Raw genomic sequence first — 20038 nt, forward strand, 5'->3', positions numbered from 1 at the left:
GGTGCCAGTTCAGCCTTTTCTCCATCATATGTGAAAACAGCCTGACTTCTGTGGCCAGTTGAAAAATCTTTTCCTTCCAGAACATTTTGTCCCATCACATGTATTTAGAAAATTAATATTTAATGAATGTTAATCAAGTTTCTAATTATAATATCTCTATATTTAATGTTTGTGTACCAGATGAAAGGCAAACATTTTGGGGCCAGTCACAAAGGACATGAATAATTTTTTTAGAAGATTGTCTAATTAGTTTTATTACTCTATAATATCTTTAAAATTTGAACTTATCAATTCATTAACTTAGATAAAAGTGAATGTTCTATACTTAAATATGACACATGCTGTAAATTACAAGTTTTGATTACAATCATTTGTGTTTATCTGACATAGATAAAGGCAACATATTTAGAGATTGTTTTGGTGATAGAGGACAATAATTTTCTGCTTGGTTTTATTTTCCTTTACTGTTTCTGCCTGTTTAAGAAAAAATATTTATGTGTGTATGTATGTATATACATATACATGTATATTTATTTTATTTATCTATATTATGTATAATACACATACATATATACAGTGAATTTCTGGAATATTAACATACTAAGGTAAACAAACATATGATTAGAGAAGCAAAGGAAAATAAAACACAATATAGTTTCTTCTCCATGAAGGTATTAGAGGTTGAATGCTGGACCTCACATTTTTATTTGTAAGCTAAAAGGATTCCAAATGAAGCTCTACTTGAGCTAGACCTTATACTTGAACTAGAATGATTCTATCTAAATATCCTGTGGTAGAAAATAGGAACGATTGAAATTAATTTGTTTGGATATCCATTCAATTCTTCTTCAAAATACCATTTGAGTTACTCTCAAGAAGTCTAGCTAACCTATCACCTTCTCTTCCTGAGAGGTTTGATGAAATAGTTTTTCCATTTGTTCTTTCATCATTTTCTTACTTACTTATTCCATAAATGATAGCATGTATATTTAGTTAAAAGGACCAAACACTTGCAGACACAAATGCTACATATATTCTAGGAAATACTATATTTTAGCAATTTAATATTTCTATGTATTAGAACAACCAAGGAAGGAGTAAGAAATCTTTTGTCTGCAATAGGTCATTTAGACATTAGCTCATCACTCAGGGTCTATACAAAATTAACCATGCAGACAGACTGAGGGATTGAAACTGACTACAAACATCCTTGTCTGTAAATCAAATATTATACTCAAGTCAAATATTTCCCATCTTCCTAGGAGAAAAAAGGCACATTTCTTTTCTTGCAATAAATATGTTTGGGGGAATCTTGAATAGCAAGAAATTCAGTAATTAGTGAGGGGAATATTCAATAATTCGTAGGAAGATATAACTACCACCATCTTTTACATATCAATTGAGGCGACTAGTAAAACCATTTGTACCTACTCAATTAACATTTTAGTTTGGTGAGCACTGTTAAGGTTGGCCATTATTTTTAAGGAATATACTGGAAAATGCAAAATCGAAATGAAATGAGCCTGAGGATTGTTTCAGTAGTGGATTGTGCTCAAATCTCAAGTGATCCCAGGTTCTTTCTCAGCATTACAAGACAGGGCGAGAGAAATGTAACATGTTCAATCCACCTCTGTAAAAGGTATAAACTAATAAATTTAACAAAACTATTGCTAACTATGAACCATAAGTGGAATTTGAAGTACATATATGATATAAATCACCTATCATCAGACACTTAATAGATATGCAAGATACATTCACAATTTGACACTCATTTTTGTACAGCTTAAAATTTAAAAAAGCAACTTGCAAAAATATCCATGCTCATTATACATTGAGCACTTAATTGCTCATAGAGGTGTTGACAATGAAACATGATCGATGGAGAAACATTCTCTGTCATTCATGCTCTTCCATCCATTTTAAGTGACAGCTTTCTGATCTTTCCTAATTTCTAACTTTTGGTTGGTCCTAGAATAGAGAAATAATATTGGTTCATAAGTATTACATATGAGAAAAGACACATTACTTAAATATTGAAATGTACCTCCAAAGTAAATGATAGGATTTCTTTCTAATGCTGATCCAGACCTAAGACATATTTCCCATCTACTTCACTGATGGGGAGAAGGAAAATCAAAGGGGCATGAAGAGAACATCTTATTCCTGATCAATATTATTTGCTTGAAATGGGAGAAGGTCTGTACATGTATGTGTGTGTACATGAGTGTGAATGCAGACACATATGCACACACAAGTGAATGTGTCTGGGAGAGAGAGAAGAAAACAGATACATTAATAAATTAGATTTAATCAAAAGCTAACTCAGTAGATTAGCATTTTCTTTTACTAAAAAGAAGCAATGATGTTTAAAGGGCAGGATAGCATTTTTTGTACTTTCCATTGGTAAGATGATGCATCTACTCTGTACATGTAGTTTATTTAGTCTAACCTGAACATTGGTTAGTTAATAACTGGCTGATAGATTATATGCAAGGACATCTACCAGCAGGTTCCTGTAATGATTTCTATTACAGAATATTTGAGAAAGAATGAATATTGTAGAAATAAATCATTAATAGTTGATAAATTAGAAATAAAGTGCTATAAAAAGAAAATTAATCAGCTTAAAGGACTTTACAAAGGAGAATCATACAATAAGTTGTGGAACTTAATTTATATAGCATCTCAGGGTGAGTTGCATATTATAAATGCAGTGCTGAGCATATTAAATACAATGAATTAGCTGTATTCAGCCTAATATTTTGATTCAGATCTCAAATATAGGTCAACCTTGAGATAAATATTCAAAACAAACCTATAAACATTTCTGTGGTTGTTGTGATTAGTTACATGAATATATATGACTTCATCCATATTTTGTTCTGAATGTGGCTCATATTTGAAAGAGAAAAATGTGGAAGTAAAATTGAATGATTCATGATTATGCAAAATAGTCCTCCCTGAATAAACAGTTGACTACACATGATGTTGTTGATGTTGACAGCTATGGAGTATGATGGTTAGAATACTCAGGGATATGTGCCTTGTACCATGTGAACGTTTTCTGTTTGACCATAAAATATTTATTTCCATTTTTATACTCAGTCCCTTAATCAGATTACTTAGGAATAAAATGCAATTAAGTAACTTGATCAGGATCCAGTAGTTAGGAAAGGGCAAATACCAGCCTCCCAATTTTCAGTTCATTGCAAGCAATTCTCCTTTTTACTTTCCAAAAGCTGCTCCTAAGCTCATGATCAGGGGAAAGAGAGAAATAACTCCTTAAGAATATAATCATGTTGCATTCAAAATGTAACCTTTGCAGAATTTTGTTCAGTAGATAAAGCTTAAAATGTTAGTCTTTTGTCTTACCGACACGTGTAATGCTTCCTTTTTAGACTTCCCTTTCTATCAAAACAAGGGAGGTACATGCTTCCTCTCGGAATAAAGAATGTAGGAATTCATTAACCATACACAGCAAAAGAAGCAGTGTCTCATGTGAGACACTGAGACCATATCACTAGGCACTTGGGAGAAGTTATATTCCATTATTAATATTATGAGTGCCATCAAACAGCATTCATCCATCTACGGTCAGGGTAGTCATGGTAATTAACTGACAAACTCAGATCTTGAGGTAGAGCCAATGGGGTTAACCAACTGTAAATCTGAGCATGTGTAGGATTATTGTGCATGTGCTGCAGATGTGACTTCTATATTTACTAAAAATGGAGAATTTGAAAGTTTTAGAGATCAGAACTTAATCAATTGTCAAAAGAGAAATTCAAGTCTGTTGGTTCATATTCAAATCCAAACATATTTCCCTCTTGGCTTGCTTATAAATATTCAGTGCCACAGAAACAAAAATAAATAATTGGCCATCTCCAATGCATTCTGTATAATTTACAATAGATCAAAAGATTATTACATGCTAAAGTCAGAGTCAAATTCAATTGCATCGATTAGAAGTGAAAAATAATAACAAGGCCCAAGCCAGCAATGAATTGACTGACTCTTTGAGAGAGAGAGAGAGAGAGAGAGAGAGAGAGAGAGAGAGAGAGAGAGATGTGTGCATCTGTTTATGTGTGTGTAAAAATTTTAAAGTTAAGAATTTTAAGATTACAGACTCCATATTTAATTCTCTGCTCTGCAAATTGGCTTGAAAAGATCAGGGGATTGCTGTTTATTTACCTTAACAATATTTATGAATATTATGGTATTAAAATAACAGACTAATCTCAATCTAATACAAACAAATCCCATGGTCATTTTTTATTGAAACATAAAACTTATAAAATAGGTGACTTCTCCACTTGTAACTGTATTCGTTTTATAATTGCTGATTGTTTCTGTCCTTACACTGGGTTTTTAATCTATATAGCTAGGTAGATAGATAGGCAGATAGATAGACAGATATCATTGCTCAAACAATAATAGATAGTAATAGCTCAAAATGAGTTATTCTCTACACAAAATACACACAGAGAAACCTCTGTAGCATATAATTTATATTTCTTTTAAGTAATACATTTTTATCCATTAAACAAAGCTTGCTTCATCAGTTTAGTATGGTTTTTAACAATCTAAGGTTTCAAAATGGTATTTTAAAAATTCATCTAATTTTTAAGTGGTCAATGCTTGCTGTTTTTCCCCTTATGGATTGGTCAGTTTCCATAATCACTGTGTTGAAAATTTCCTCCTTAAGCGTAGCAGAACTTGACATAGTGAGGGCAAGATGAGTTACAGGTGGCGACGGAATACACTCCATGCTGATGTTATTTTTTCCTTCCCATAGGGAACCACAGTCAGATATCACGAGTGCCTGTTGCTATTAAAGTGCTGGATGTCAATGACAACGCCCCTGAATTCGCATCCGAATATGAGGCATTTTTATGTGAAAATGGAAAACCCGGCCAAGTAAATATCTCCATGTTGTTAATGCTGAATATGTTTGTATACAACTGTCTCATATTTCTTTAACCTGCGTTACCCGGTGCATTTCAGTCATTTGTGAATCTGCAATGTCCCAGGCGAGAAACACATCCACACGTGAGCGGAAAGGGACTACTTTTCTGCAGATGTTAATTCTCCTCCTACTTAGGACTGAACTGGCTCATAAAATCAGAACACTTTGCCCTACCATGAACTTAGAGCCAAAAACTGAAGCATAAAGGGATCTAAATAATAATTGGGATTTTCTTAGAGTGCTGGGTCATTAACTGTAACGTCCTGATAATGGACAGCAAGTGAAAAGCTCATAGAGAATTGATTTTCCTTTTATATTACAAACATACAAATAGTATATGATAGTTCCAAGAAAGTAGTTTATAAGAGCTGGTGGGAAGTGGATGATGGGATCTAGACAAATGTAGATATATTTGTTTAGATAAGCATATGAGCATCTTGTTTAGATATGCATGTAAGTCACCTAATAGCTGTGAGTGATATGCCTTTTTTTTCATTCTGCCACATATGTTATATATAGAAATAGTAAAGGAAGGAAAAAGAAAGGCAGAAGGCAAAACAGATGGAAAGACAAAATCATGGAGAAAAATCAGGGAAGGTAAAAAGGAAGAAAGAAGGGAGAGAAGGAAGAAAAGAAGAAGGGAGAAAGGGAAGGAGGGAAGGATGCAGAGAAAGAGAGACAGAGAGAGGGAGGGAAGGAAGAAAGGAGGAAGGGGACTAGAGGAAAGAAAGAAAAAGGAAGGAGGAAGGAAAAAGGAAAGAAGAGGCAACAAAGGATGGAGAGAAGATGGAAGGAATGACAGGAAGTTAGGAAAGGAGGAAAAGAAAGAATACAGAGAAAGGGAGAAAGAAAGGGAGGGAGGGAGGAAGGGAGGTAAAGAAGATAGAAAGGGTTAAAAAAGTAAGAGCGAAAATAAGAAAATAAGAATCTGCTATCCCCTGAATGTCAAAATGGAAATAGCCTATGTAAAGTTCTACAAACCACAAATGTAATAGATTTATTTTAACAAGGTGCCAAAGTACTGTATGTTTAAGAAATTTATCATTTTTTCAACTTCCTAATTTATTTCTGGATGGTGACATTTTAATTTAAATAAACAGCAGCTGACAGCATGACACTGGAGTTGTTAATCCAACTATTCTTGTGCCTCACGTGGGTGTTAGGAATTAAACTTACTATTTGCCAAGCAGCTTACCTGACAAGAGTCAGACTTTTTTACCCCCTAAAGAAAAGAATAACACTGTAGCTTTTATTTAATTATTACAAAAGGTGAACGAGTTACCTGCCCATAAAACAGCGGGAAATTTCTCCTATACTATTCACACATATCTGAAGAATTAGCATTGTTTCCATCTACCAGAGTATGACCTCTCTGCACACAAGAAAGCTACAATTCTAATAATAAGACCAATTATTTTTAAGTATCTAGATATTGTTTACTCATCAAAAGACACAGCTTCAGCAGTCATACATTTTTATTTTCATAATATTACCACATTAGCATAGATGTTTCTTAATTTCATCATGTGAAATTTCCACCTATGGTTTACATATTTGGAGATTATTTGTGATCCTTTGGGGATGATGATGATGATGGTGATGGTGATGATAACTGCGTGTGTTTGTGTGTGTGTGTGTGTGTGCACATATACCAGTAAATATCTCTTAATTAAGTTGTGTATTTATTTGGTGGAGAATTGGATCAGACTATGGCAGATCAGGCTCAAAGATATGGTTGTTGTGTGGACTGGAAAATTGCTGAAATAATGTAGTCAGACAGAGATATATACTAGACATTTTCCTATCACAGTATCTGAAAAAGGAAAAAAAAATCGTTAGACTTTAAATAAATAAATTTAAATAAAACTGCTTTGCTAGTGAAGAATTCATCACACAAGTTCAGAGTCTGTGACACTGATGTTTCCGACACTCAACATTTTGGCTTCCCATGTGATATTGACAAGCATGCTTTCTGGGTCTTTGAAAGTCTGGAGGTTTAATCTGAGCATTGTGATTGTTTTCAAAGTTTGAATGATATTTTTCAGCCATTCTGGACTTCAAAACATGCATTGTTTCTTTACCTTTCTTATATAATACCAAAATAAAAAAGTTGACTGCTTTATGACTTTTTTGCAAATCACAATGATTTGACTTGTTTTGTAAAGGAGTGTGTGTGTGTGTGTGTGTGTGTGTGTGTGTGTGTGTGTGTGTGTAGGGGGAGGGCAAACATTTCTAATGGATTTGGATGTGTTTGAGCCTGGTTATTAGAGGTTATTTGGTTATATGGTTACATGAGAGGATCACTTTTTGACTACTTAGCATGACTTTTGGGACAGATGGCTGACTGCTTGGCAGCATACCCATGCCACTATTTATTCTTTTCTGAATTATTCCAACTGTTTGTCTCAGCCAGAATTCATATCTATTCCTTATATTATTCCTAGGCCAGCACTAATACCTTTTTATTTTATTTTATTGTCATGGTGATGTACAGAGGGGTTACAGTTACATTCATAAAGTAGTAAGTAGTACATTACTACTTGAACATTGTTACCCCTCCTCATGTTTTTCTCAATACTTAATTTTTGTATTGAATGTTTTACAAAACTCATTTATTCTTTCTGCAACTTTGGTACTCCTTCACAAAAATTTGACATATATGGATTGTTTCTTGTAATGTGCTCCATGGCTGACACAATGCACAAGTGCACTTGCCATTCTCCCATGAACACTCAACATCAAAATCTGCATCAGGATTAAACTCACCCTCAATTCAATATTTTCCACAATGAATGTCTGCTTTGTCATAGCCTCAGAAAATGAGTATGGATGGCATTTGAGTGTTTGATCCAGAAGCTATGGATTTCAAGGTAACTCAGAGGGAGTTTTCTGGGAGATGCTTTTGTTGGAGCCCTTTAGTAATAATCAAGAACAAGCCACTAACACACCTTGTCAATATAAACAGTTTGAACTGTAAGGGCCTAAGAGGTGTTCAAAACATCTTATAGGATGAAAAATCACTTTCATTGCCAGGTGTTGGTTGTGGCTTGCACTTGCAACCTTAGCTACTCTGGAAGTTAAAAACTGAGTATCCTGGTTTGAAGCCAGCTTGTGGAGGCACATTTGGGAGACTCTTTTCTTCAATTAACCAGCAAAAATTGGAGATGTGGCCTACTGGGAACAATTCAGTGTTCAGTGAAAAAATCAAGCAAACCCTTGCGGCCCTAAGCTCCAGTTTCAGTACCAGAATAAAACAAAAGAAAGAAAGCAAGAAAGCAAAGAAGAAAGGAAGGAAGGAAGGAAGGAAGGAAGGAAGGAAGGAAGGAAGGAAGGAAGGAAGGAAGGAGAGGAGAGGAGAGAAGAAGGAAAGAAGGAAAACAAAGTGAAAAGAAGTAATGTAATTTATAAGTATAGAGTGTCTGTTGCAATTGTTCCTTGCCACATGTTTTGACTCCTATCAACAAAATCAGAATTTAAACAGAGAGAGGCCCTTTCATACTACATGGACAATTATTATTTGTTCAAGATCCATCTATGCTAGAAGAGACACAGGTACACTTAGGTACACTTTGAAAACTGGATTGGAAATTCTCCCTCATTCTACCACCTTCATATAAATCTGAAGTACAAGATGTTTTTGGACTTTTTTTTCCTCCAGAGAGTTAACAATCACAGTCATGGCAAATGAGAGACTGTATTCTGCTACACAAAATCAACTTAAAACATTTCTGATTGGAATTATTTAAAATAATTCTGTTATTTGAATATAATGTAACCTTTCTATTAATTACAATAAAAAAGAAAAAAATAGTTCTGTTACATAAGCATCGGAAGACTTAATTGATTCCTAGGTTTTTTTTTCCTATTTAAAATCAAAATTGAGTAGTGTTAGTTAAATTGTCTTGAGCAAAAAGATAGAGCTGGTATATGTCTTTTGACATTAATTCAATCAAGGCCTGATATGGTCATTTACATATTATTTGACACTAAGTTAAGATGGTGAATTCAAAAAAGATACTCTTTCCTTACAGGAATGCGTATGATTAGTATTTACAATGTTAGAAAACAAAATATGAGTCTCATTGTTCACATTTCTGGAGTAGCAGCTCTTTGTCAATACTTTTTACTGAGCATTAGCTAAGAGTCAGGACATGACACAGGTATACCAGTCTTATTTTCATCATACACTTGTGTCTGTAGCAAATCTGAATGTAAGTTAGAAATGACCATTTCGCAAGAAAAGGCCTGACTATCCTCAAGACAGAAAGATTGTTGAAGAGAAGCAGTAGATTCTTTCTAAGGAGAATGGTAGGCTAGCTAGATGGGTAGAGGACCAGACAAAAATGATGGAGAACTCAAGTAAATTCTTGTGATACACATGACAGAATCCCATTTTAGAATCACACATAAAAGAATAATGTACAACTTCTCTGAACTGATTTGTATAGAAGATATTTTCTTAACTCTACACATTTTATTCCCTTACTAGAGTTTAGTCAGAGTTTTATGCATCATAAATAACTTTGTTTGCATGCATAAACTTAGAGTCACATGTTTTAGATGCCTCATCATTTCAAGTACTGAGCTGAGTATTAGGTTCCTAGGTTCAAGTCAAAGTCTCTTGCCGAGTATCTGAAAATGCTCCTTGTTTGAAAGTTCATTAAGTAACCAACTGCATGAGCTATTCCTTTCTTCGGGAAAGAGATCTTACAAATAAATAGGAGGCAACTATAAATAAATCTAATAGAGTATAATTTGAGCTTAATCATCTTGAATACTATGAAGAACTTCTGTTTAGTATTGAGTGATTATGTCTAGGTTAAAGAGAAAACAGAAACCCTTTGTTTTTGTTTTGTTGTGCCAGTCCTGGGATTTAAACTCAGGGCCTCTGCTCTGACTCTGAGCTTTTCTGCTCAAGGCGAGCACTCTAACATTTGACCCAAAGCTCCTCTTCCATCTTTTTGGTGATCAGCTGAAGACAAGAATCTCACAGACTTTCCTGCTTTGGCTGGTTTCAAACCACAGGTCTCAAACCTCAGCATCCTGAGTAGCTACGAATACAGGTATGAGCCACTGGTAGTGAAATAGAAACTTTTTAGTTCCCCTCCTTGAATCTTTTCTTTCTTTTTCTAACACTGTAGTAATAAAATTCTACTCATTATGTTGGTTCTCATGTACACCCCTCCATATACAAAGTGATTCATAATTGAACACTTACATAAACATGCATAGCAACTTATATTCACACTCAAAGAATATTCACAACATGTTAGAATTATATTTCTAGCTTATTTTATTTGGGAATAAGAAATGTTTTATAAGTTGAGTTCTTACATATTATGTGGAAACTGTAATAACAGACACTGAGTTTATTCTCAGCTCTGGATGTCAAAACTTTTCAGATATTTACCAAACAATATTTATTATACACAGGTTGTTAATTATTGTGATATAACATGGGAAGACACTATGGAAGCATGGAAAAGAATTTTTATGAGGCTCAGTAAGGAAGAAAGTCTATAGAAAATGAATAAGTGAGATTTGAATTGTTAGAAACTGTGAAAATAAACATTAAAGCAAGTAGACAGAGGAGAACAAAGAAAATTCAGAAAGGTAATATTATTGTCAGAGAATCTTCTCTTTGAAGTGGCTATCATTTATAGTAAATGAGGAAAGACTAGGCATGAAAAAAGCCAGCAGCAAGTCATGTGCAAAGAACTCAAAGGGAGAAAGATCTTATTCTTTTGAGAAATTGAAGACATCTCTGACTAGAGTATAATAAGCAAGTGTGACATTGAAGTAGCTTCATATGTGAATAAAATCTACACACCTACATAAATACTTGCAAAGAAGCAAAACTTTGGGGAGGCTGTAATTAAAATAGAGATTTATGTTTTCAGATGACAATAGGGGGAAAAAGTAATTGATGAGGCCACTTGCATACATATGAAGCAGTGTAAACGAATGTTTGCTATAATCTATATAGTGCCTCTGAGAACTGGGTTTTACAATCCCATTTTATAGATATGGAAGATGGATAATGAAATATAGATTCCCCTTAAGATCCAGAAACCTATCAAAGATGTATGTTAAAATCAACTTTTCGAGGTGCCACATTTCTTGCATTTTCTAGAGTCATAAAATTCTCTCCAAAGAAGTAGAACTTTAAAAGTTCATTGCCTATGCATTGTACTTTTTCTAGAAAAATATTCATGAATCATAAGATTCAGATCAATTGTAAGCAATTGGCTCCTCAAACAAAAGCAACTCATGTCACTAATAACACGACTCAAAAGCATTCCAGGGAAAGTAAGATGAGAAGATAGAATGCCTCATAAGGAAAGCAAAGATAATTATCTCTTGATAAACAGCAGCAATGAATAAGTTTGTGGATTCATTGCTCTTTTACTTTCTGTGGTCTTTTATTCTAATAAATAGGAAACAATAAAATGAAATGAAATGATGGCATTTCATAACACTTGTGCATCAAAAAGTGTAGGAGATTTAATTTTAACTTTCCTGCCAGCGGGCATCTTTCATGATATATCTGCATACAGGGAGACAGGACTGATTTTTAAAACAGATGGAATAGATGGCCTCAATGAAAAGCACAAAATACTATATTCACTTTATACTATTAGCAATTAAGAGGTGGTGAATTAATAGGATGCACGAAGTGATCTATGATGAAAACATATATAGCCAAACATTTCAACAATATTATTAGCTGGGCACGGTGGCTCATGCCTACAATCCTAGCTACTCAGGAGGCTGAGACCTGAGCATAGAGGTTCAAAGTCAGCCCAGGCACTAAAAAGTTTGTGAGACTCTTATCTCCAATTAAGCACCAGAAAGCCAAAAGTGGTGCTGTGGCTCAAGGGGTAGGGTGGTAGCCTTGAGCTGAAGAGCTCAGAGACAATGCCCAGACCTGGAGTTCAAGCCCTACAATCGACAAAAAAAAAAAAAAAAAAAAAGAACAGGGAGTTTGGCCTAGGGTTTGATTCCTCGGTACCACATACATAGAAAAAAGCCAGAAGTGGTGCTGAGGCTCAAGTGGTAGAGCTCCAGCCTTGAGAAAGTCCAAGAACAGTGCTCGGGCCCTGAGCTCAAGCCCAGGACTGGCAAAAAAAAAAAAAAAGGAACATTATTAACAAAAGCTTAAGGAAGAATTTTTACAGAATAATAAAGCCCAAATGAAGAAATAAAATTCATTAGTGTAGGGTTCAAACAACATAGTTCTGAGGTACACTTTTATTATTTACAGTGTGTGACTCATGGCTAAAATATAAGTTGGTTTTAAGGATTGGATCTGAAGACTTAACAGATATTAATATGTAGATAGACATATCATACAAGAAAATAGGTAGAATTTGGAAATCTAACATTAAAATTACTCCAAAAGCCTAAATGTTTTTGAATAATAAAATGATGTCACAACTATAAAACTTCATAAGTGACCTTGAATTACAGGTCACAAAACACAGGCAAACTAAAAATATTGTGTGAGGTTTGGTTTGTATATATATAAGCATATATGAAAAGGAATGCAAAGCTCCCTGTGCTCACTTGGGGCTGATCACAAGTATCTCATTCTGTTTATGCAAAATACTCTAAAAATTGGGGGTGGGAGGCTGAAGTGCACAACACTTTTTAGATAAGGAACTCAATATAGATAAATATGAATATATAAAGTATATATTCATATTTATCTATATTCACCATTCTCAAAGTCTAATGAATGTAGTGCCCTTTATTCATTTTATACTTTTTTTTAAATTTTTTTCCAGTCCTGGTGCACTGAGCACTGTCCTTGGACTTTCTCAAGACTAGAGCAATACCACTTGATCCTCAGCACCACTTCCAGCTTTTTTCTATGTATGTGGTCCTGAGGAATCGAATCCAGGTCTTCATGTACGCTAGGCAAGCACTCTACCACTAGGCCAAACTATAAGTGATTTCTGGGACCGGGAGTTTGGCCTAGTGGTAGAGTACTTGCCTAGCATGCACGAAGACCTGGGTTCAATTCCTTGGTACCACATACTTAGAAAAAGCCAGAAGTGGTACTGAGGCTCAAGTGGTAGAGCTCTAGCCTTGAGAAAAATCCAAGGACAGTGCTCAGACCCTGAGCTCAAGCCCAGGACTTGGAAAAAAAAAAAGTGATTTCTAAGTTGATCAATTCAATAGACTGGAGTCTGACATTCTATCGCCTGATCATTTACAAGCAATTTATTTTGCAAAATAAAAGTCACAATTTATTCTTCCTCATATGATTTTGAGTTAGTGTTTATTTTTAATATTCAATTCACTCTAAGTACACAAAGAAACATAGACTACATACATTCTTTTAGAAATCTTTATGTATAGCCTGTGTGTTAGCTGAACATCTTGTGGAATTGCAAATACTATATATTTTGTTTTAGCATTTATTGAATAAAGATTGATGATGCATGGGGGGAAATGGTCTAAAAGATATTTTAAAAATCAAATGAGTTTCAGACTGATCTATTCTTGTTTTATAAACCTGTGAGTTACTGAATATGAATTTAGGATGAGAAATTATGTGGGCACATGGTTATGCCTGTTTTCTTTGATTATGTATAACATATTGGGGAATTTAATTTTGAGTGAATTCCTATATAGATAATAAGAATTTCACTATAGGTAATAAGATTTTGACTTTATGCTAAACACATAAATTGGATACAATCTGGTACCAAAATGATACTGATATATTACTAAATAGTCAAGGAAATTACTGATCATAATGCTGTCTCCACCAGCCTATGTAGATATAGCTTCACACAAATGTTAAAAGTGTCCATAATGATCTTTAAGATGCAGGCAGAGTGTTAGAAGATAGCATTTCTAAAAATGAGTTTCTGATGAAAACTTTTATTGTAGCCTATTGTAGTATGGTGATAGTGGTGGTGGTGGCTCTGTGTGTGTGTGCATGTGTGTGTGTGTTGGTGTGTGTGTGTGTGCGTGTGCGTGTATGGGGGCATTAAGAAGAATGAATTAAAGCTAAACATAAAAATCATGTTCATTTTGTTTCAGTATATACTTCCCTTGCATTTATAAACACTTACATTTATGTGTGTGTGTGTGTGTGTGTGTGTGTGTGTGTGCGTGTGTATGTGTGCGTGCGTGTGTATGTGTGCATGTGTGTGTGGTGGGTAGGGTTCATATAACCAACAGTTCCTGTAATACATTATAAAATTGTCCACCTTTCCATCACACAATATGTAGAATCAGTGGTCAATGGAACTCGATATCCACACCTTACTCTTTGAGAATTAAGGACAGGACATGCCCCAGCTCAGGAAGCAAGGTTGATAATCATCAAGAGGCAACAGGGTGCCTGCCTATCCAGAAACAACGTGGAGAAAGCAGAGAAGAGATTAGAATTTGAAACTTCTGAGCTATGCTAACATCTGTGCCTTTTGCCCAACTGTGTTTAACTTATCTACTGAAGGACTTCTAAAGGAGACTGATGGGAGGACTGGTGTGTTTGCACTATTGACCATTTCAGTGCCATACACAACATGAGAAGTGCAGAGTCCAGTGAAAGAATGTAGAAAGCAGAAGAATGCCACAAAGATAGCCCAACTTTGCACATGCGTGTCATTCAGCAAATGTTACTTTTTTGTTTATTTTCTTTTGCTTGAACTTAGTGTAACTGGAGACAAATGATTGAAAACAAGTGACAACTCTGAAGAAACGGTGGGAATTTGTACAGTGGGTTGTTGAGGGCACATTTGCCTACTCAGAAGCCAATGGATTTAACTTAATATTTAAAAGAAGCAAATAGAATATTATTTGCCTCTTTCTGCTATACTTTCTGTAGGTGATACTTCTAAATTGTCTGCTCTGAATAGTGATCTATTTGGAGCAAAAGCAAAATGAAAGAAAGAAAGAAAGAAAGAAAGAAAGAAAGAAAGAAAGAAAGAGGAATTACTACTTGAGTGAGTAGAAAAAAAGAAGAAAAACTTGGAAGGAAATGGATTATCATGCAAATTATTCAAAACATTGTGGTAATATACTTCACAGGGCTATGATGATGATGGTGGTGATTACATTTAAAGTGTATTATACACTTTGGGAATAATTAGGTCATTGTGAGATTCTGATATAATTTCCCAAATACCTCTATTTTCTCCTCTCTCAATTAATCATGGTTATGAAAATTTGATTTCTCTTTCATGCCCAATTTTTGTTTTCTGTGACCCATTTTTAAGGAATTGCTTTTCAACTCATTTTTGTTATGTCTTATCTGATTATGGATCCCAAACTGTTAACTCAGCCATAGATTTTGTTTCCCTAAATTACACACATGTAGGACTATTTTAAAATAAATTGACTTGCACATTGGTAAAGTAACATGGAACTCACTTAATGGATCATCCATTGATTCTCAGTGTAAACCATATTGCTTCCGAGAAAGTGATGTCTTTCAGAAAAGTCAATGTTGATCATCAGAAGTTGACTGAGAAGAACAGAGAAGTCAAAAATCTTTAAATTTGTTATTCTATCACCTTTGATTTCGTCATCCTTTTCTACTTACTCTCCTGACCTCACCTTCCAATTTACATAAATACAGGGAACCTGAAGAAAAGGAAAACTGGGATTTCTTGTCAAAGTGACAGTGGGCTTGAAATTCAGACAGTCAGTCTCTATTCTTGCCAAGTCTTCATAAGTAATATCCCCATATTTCTGAATCCTTGAAGAATTATGTCAAATGTTGCAACCACTTATTTCTCTCCCATATTTTCACAATCAGACAGAACTCCGGGTTCTGAATGTCGAATTAGTTAGCCTTCAAATTAGACTTCAGAAGAAATCTTTCTACTGCTAAGACACAGGACATGAGCATGGAAGATGGATTACTCATCCTTCCACTTTTACCACAATATCAGAAACTCAGACAATGTGACTGAAATGCACTCACAGGAAGTGTGAGCCTCTGCATGATTTTTGAGGCAACATGGCATGCAAGGGAGTAGAGAAAGACTGGATTTGTGGTCACACATAGCTCGTATTTGATCTATAATGTTGGAATCCACTGCATTACTGCCAGGACTTTTAACTAATGCATCTTCTTAATACAGTGTGCGGATTTGTAAGGATGTAGAAATGTGCCTGCTGCCATTTCTTTATGCCTATTATTCATTTATTTAGTCAAGACTTACCATTGAGAAAACAGTAGTGAGAGGGGAGAAACGTCTCATAGATTTTTATACTTGCCACCTAAGAGCTGATCCATGAATAACAACTGCAAGCTATCACAGGCAAGTGTGAACCCACCGTCTTGTCATCCTTGTTAGCAGATTCGATAACCAGACTTACTGACCCCCTGATTTTTCTGAAATTATTAATGGCAGCAATACTCTACCATTACTAAGCAGTTGAGTTACTACAAACTATCTTCAAGTAAAATCTTGTAACTCTCAATAATACAATTGGACTTAGAATAACCTATGGAGTTTTCTTTGTGGTTAGAATTACGAAATGATACAAAATTATCCTACTTCTTTTTTAGTTTCATGACTTAGAAGCCTTATGTGATTTCACATCTGTAGTCTCACGAATCAGATCAGAGTTTCCTCCCACTGAAACTTAAACTAAATGATCCCAGAATTTATTTTTGTTTTGGCCCAGCTTTAGGGACCAGAATACACAACATGCATAAATGCACAGAAACACACACACACACACACACACACACACACACACACACACACGGCATTGCTTTCTGCTTCCCCTGAAATTGAAGAAATTTCACAGCAGATTATCGACCATTAGATCCTTTTATCAATTGTATCCAACTTTATAGGTAGAAAAGGAAATATTTAAACTGAAAGTTAAATTCTTATGTCTAAATGCCTAGAGCATCTCTGGAAATTTTTATATTCTTCCAATGAAATAATTGTCTAATTATTTTGTAAGAAATCAATATAAATATTAGTTGTGAACAATAAAACCTGTGGACAATCCATTTCCCATCAACGCAGTTTTCCTGGATAATGTGTCCTTGGAGGTTCAACTTCTTGTGTAAATCTGGTTTCTTCCTTCCACTGATTATAGCTAAGTGCATTTAAGTTGTTATTGCATCAGTGGGGATTTCTACTTTCTTAATCTGTATATTCTTATGCTTTTTAGTGGCACAGTCATTCAGGTACTCTACCTAATATCTACTTTTAGATACAATGTCCAGGTAGTTGGCTGTTTAACATTATCTCCAAATTCAAATAAAACAAAATATCAAATATGGTTTAACTCCAAATCTTCCATGAACAGTTCATAGAATATTTGTAACATAATTTAAGGAATTACCATTTTAATTACTGACTTCCCTATACATCTGGCAATGAGCTCACTGAAGTTACACTGTACTAACTCTTCTACTGAATGATGGTGAAGACTCTATGAATATAGATCATTTTCCTAGACTTGACGCATGATTCTCAGGCTTGGACTCCTACCAGCATGATACAGACTGCCACATAACATTCAAATCCAGATACCACCCTCTCAAACCTTTCTGGTTCAGTTGGCTCACATGGGGAAAATTAGTTTCAATTTTATTACATCTAAACTAAACTTCTAAGGTGTGTTATAACAAATAGTTTTCCACTCTTACTGAATGTAAGCAAAATTATTATTTTTTTGTTATGCTGGATTAACTATCAAATAGCTCTCAGGTAGACAGAGTTGACATCATTAGGTGTCATATAAGAAATTTTTTCCTGCTAGGTGCTATGGCTTACAACTGTAATCCTAGCTACTCAGGAGGATCAAGGTTCAAAGCCAGCCAGGGGCACAAAAGGACCTGAAACTCTTATCTCCAGTTAACCTCTAGAAAATGGAAAGTGGGGCTTGGCTCAAGGGTAGCCTTGAGCTGAAGAGCTCAGGGATAGTGCCCAATCAGAGTTGAAGCCCTATGACCCACAAAAAAAAAAAAGAAAAGAAAAGAAAAAAAAGAAGAAACTATGTCCTCAAAATTACTTAGAAGTTGTATAAATTTTTTTAATAAAAAGGTAGATTGCATAAAAAATAATCTCATTTCCTCGTCATTATCATTCTCTCTGTCTGTCTGTCTATCTATCTATCTATCTATCTATCCTACTGGAATTTAAACTTGAGTCTTCATGCTTCCCTTCAACCATTATTTTAAATTTATTTTCTGGTCAGTTAATACTTTTTTGTGTTAAATATTTGTACATTCATACTGTCCAAAAGAGTTATCAATATTTGACATTTTCTCCCCTTATACATTCAGTCATGTCTATTTTTATGGAACTATCACCTCAGGGTTTTTCTCGGCTTTTAATGTCAAAGCAAATATGCTATGTGTTTAGCTATAGTAAATACAATTTCATTCTCTGTTAATCTGATTATACTGAATTCCTGTTGGAGTGAAACCCAAGTTGTTACACTTATCAAAGTGTCATGCCATCAATAAATAGCAATGTTTATATAAAACAACTATAATAATACAAATTAATATTTCCATGAACATTTATCAAAAACCAGAAATTGTGGCCAGATATTCATATCAATAATCAGAAGAACTTAATGAGAAAAACAAATTCTCGCTACATTGGGCTTTCAAAAAGAGTTACAAATTTCTTTACTCTCAAACATAGATGATTAAAAACTGTGACTGCAGATTGGGCAGTCTTATTTCAGTGTCCTTTCTCTTAATTATTATCTTACTTCCTTAACCATCTGTAGCATTTTTTGGTTACCATTGTATGTCAAACCACTTATAGTTGTTACTGGTTATAAGACATTCTAACTAGACAACAGACCATGAAAATAATTCAAAACCAAGCTAACAGTCTGTTCAGTTTAAAACTGGAGAACTGGAAGTTATTTCATTTTTAACTTCCAGTCATTGCCTATCACAGACTATGTGACAGATGTAATGCCACTGATCAAAACTCGAGTTCTACATTGTGGCCCTAGTGTTTCTTACGTCAAAAATCACAACGAGATTATTTTACAAAAAGGAGAAATTACTTAATGTATTTAAAAATAAAATTGTCAAAGTTCTAAGGTTCCTAAAAGTTCAAAGGGACCTATTACATTGGCATAATCACTCAATCATCAAAAATTCATAAACCATAAAGAATGGCACTTTTTCCAATATACAATTTTTTCCTGTTATTATTTTAATGGTAATCACTTAGGCTGCTTTCCTTCATCATCTGTTTTTTGGGGGTAGATTATATACTATAGATATTTGCAAGAGAGAAGATAACCATTTTTAAATCTCTTACCTCTCTCTGGGTATAACGTCTTATAGTGAAAGAGAAAAGTACATGAAATCATGACTATTGATTGAGATAATTATCTGATGTCCCAAGAGGCAACCTGGCATTAAGTCTGTATTCGCTTTGCAAGGGAAGCAAGCACATTCAATAGACACTGATTCCAAGAATCTGTGTCTACCAAGCAGCTCTCTGCACAATGGTAAATTTCCTAATCCCTGTAATTTATGCATCTCAGGATAACACTCCAAAGCGCTGTTTGCAGACGTTATCCACTGGCTTTAAAAGCAGTGTTTATTATGGGGAGGGAACAGATGCCATCCATCAGAAAGGTCTGCCCCAGCGAGCGATGTTTGTGCCCAAGAACAGCCCATTTGGCAAACACGGGTAACTAACTGGATGACTAGGAAGAAGCAAGAATAGTGAGGAATCAAGATTTAAGCCCTCTTCCTCCAAATCCTCGTAGGAGCCACAGCTCAATCACTGTAACAACTCCACATCTCATTCTAGATGCCCGTAATTACTCAAATTGGAAAGAAACCAGTAATTGCCCAGTGGATTTTTCAAATACACTTAACTTTGCTATTTCAAGCCACAGACACCAAATGGACAAGAAGGTAATGTTCTTCGTTTTCATCAACTTATCAAAGCTGAGTTTTTATTCTTTTAATAGTGATGGATTTCTTTTTTCCTCCCTGTTCTTGGCACAAACCATCCATGAATATTTAGAAAGCTGAGAAGCAGTCCTAGGGCCCATGTGTGAGAGTGCAAAAAGGGGTATCAGGAAGATTTTAAGCGG

The 20038-nt window shown here is 34.7% G+C and overlaps 1 protein-coding gene across 3 annotated transcripts in view; it reads left to right on the top strand.

Annotated features, from left to right (window-relative positions):
• Positions 1–20038, top strand: part of Cdh8 (cadherin 8) — a 299684-nt gene that overhangs the window by 225140 nt on the left and 54506 nt on the right. For all 3 annotated transcript variants that reach the window (XM_090357535.1, XM_090357534.1, XM_090357533.1), the window contains exon 9: positions 4799–4920. In XM_090357535.1, the coding sequence (XP_090213661.1) occupies positions 4799–4920 (122 nt within the window). The remainder of the gene's footprint in view (positions 1–4798; positions 4921–20038) is intronic.

Source organism: Megascapheus bottae, chromosome 24 (assembly GCF_031878675.1).
Source record: "Megascapheus bottae isolate mThoBot1 chromosome 24, mThoBot2.hap1, whole genome shotgun sequence".
Taxonomy (NCBI): domain Eukaryota; kingdom Metazoa; phylum Chordata; class Mammalia; order Rodentia; family Geomyidae; genus Megascapheus; species Megascapheus bottae.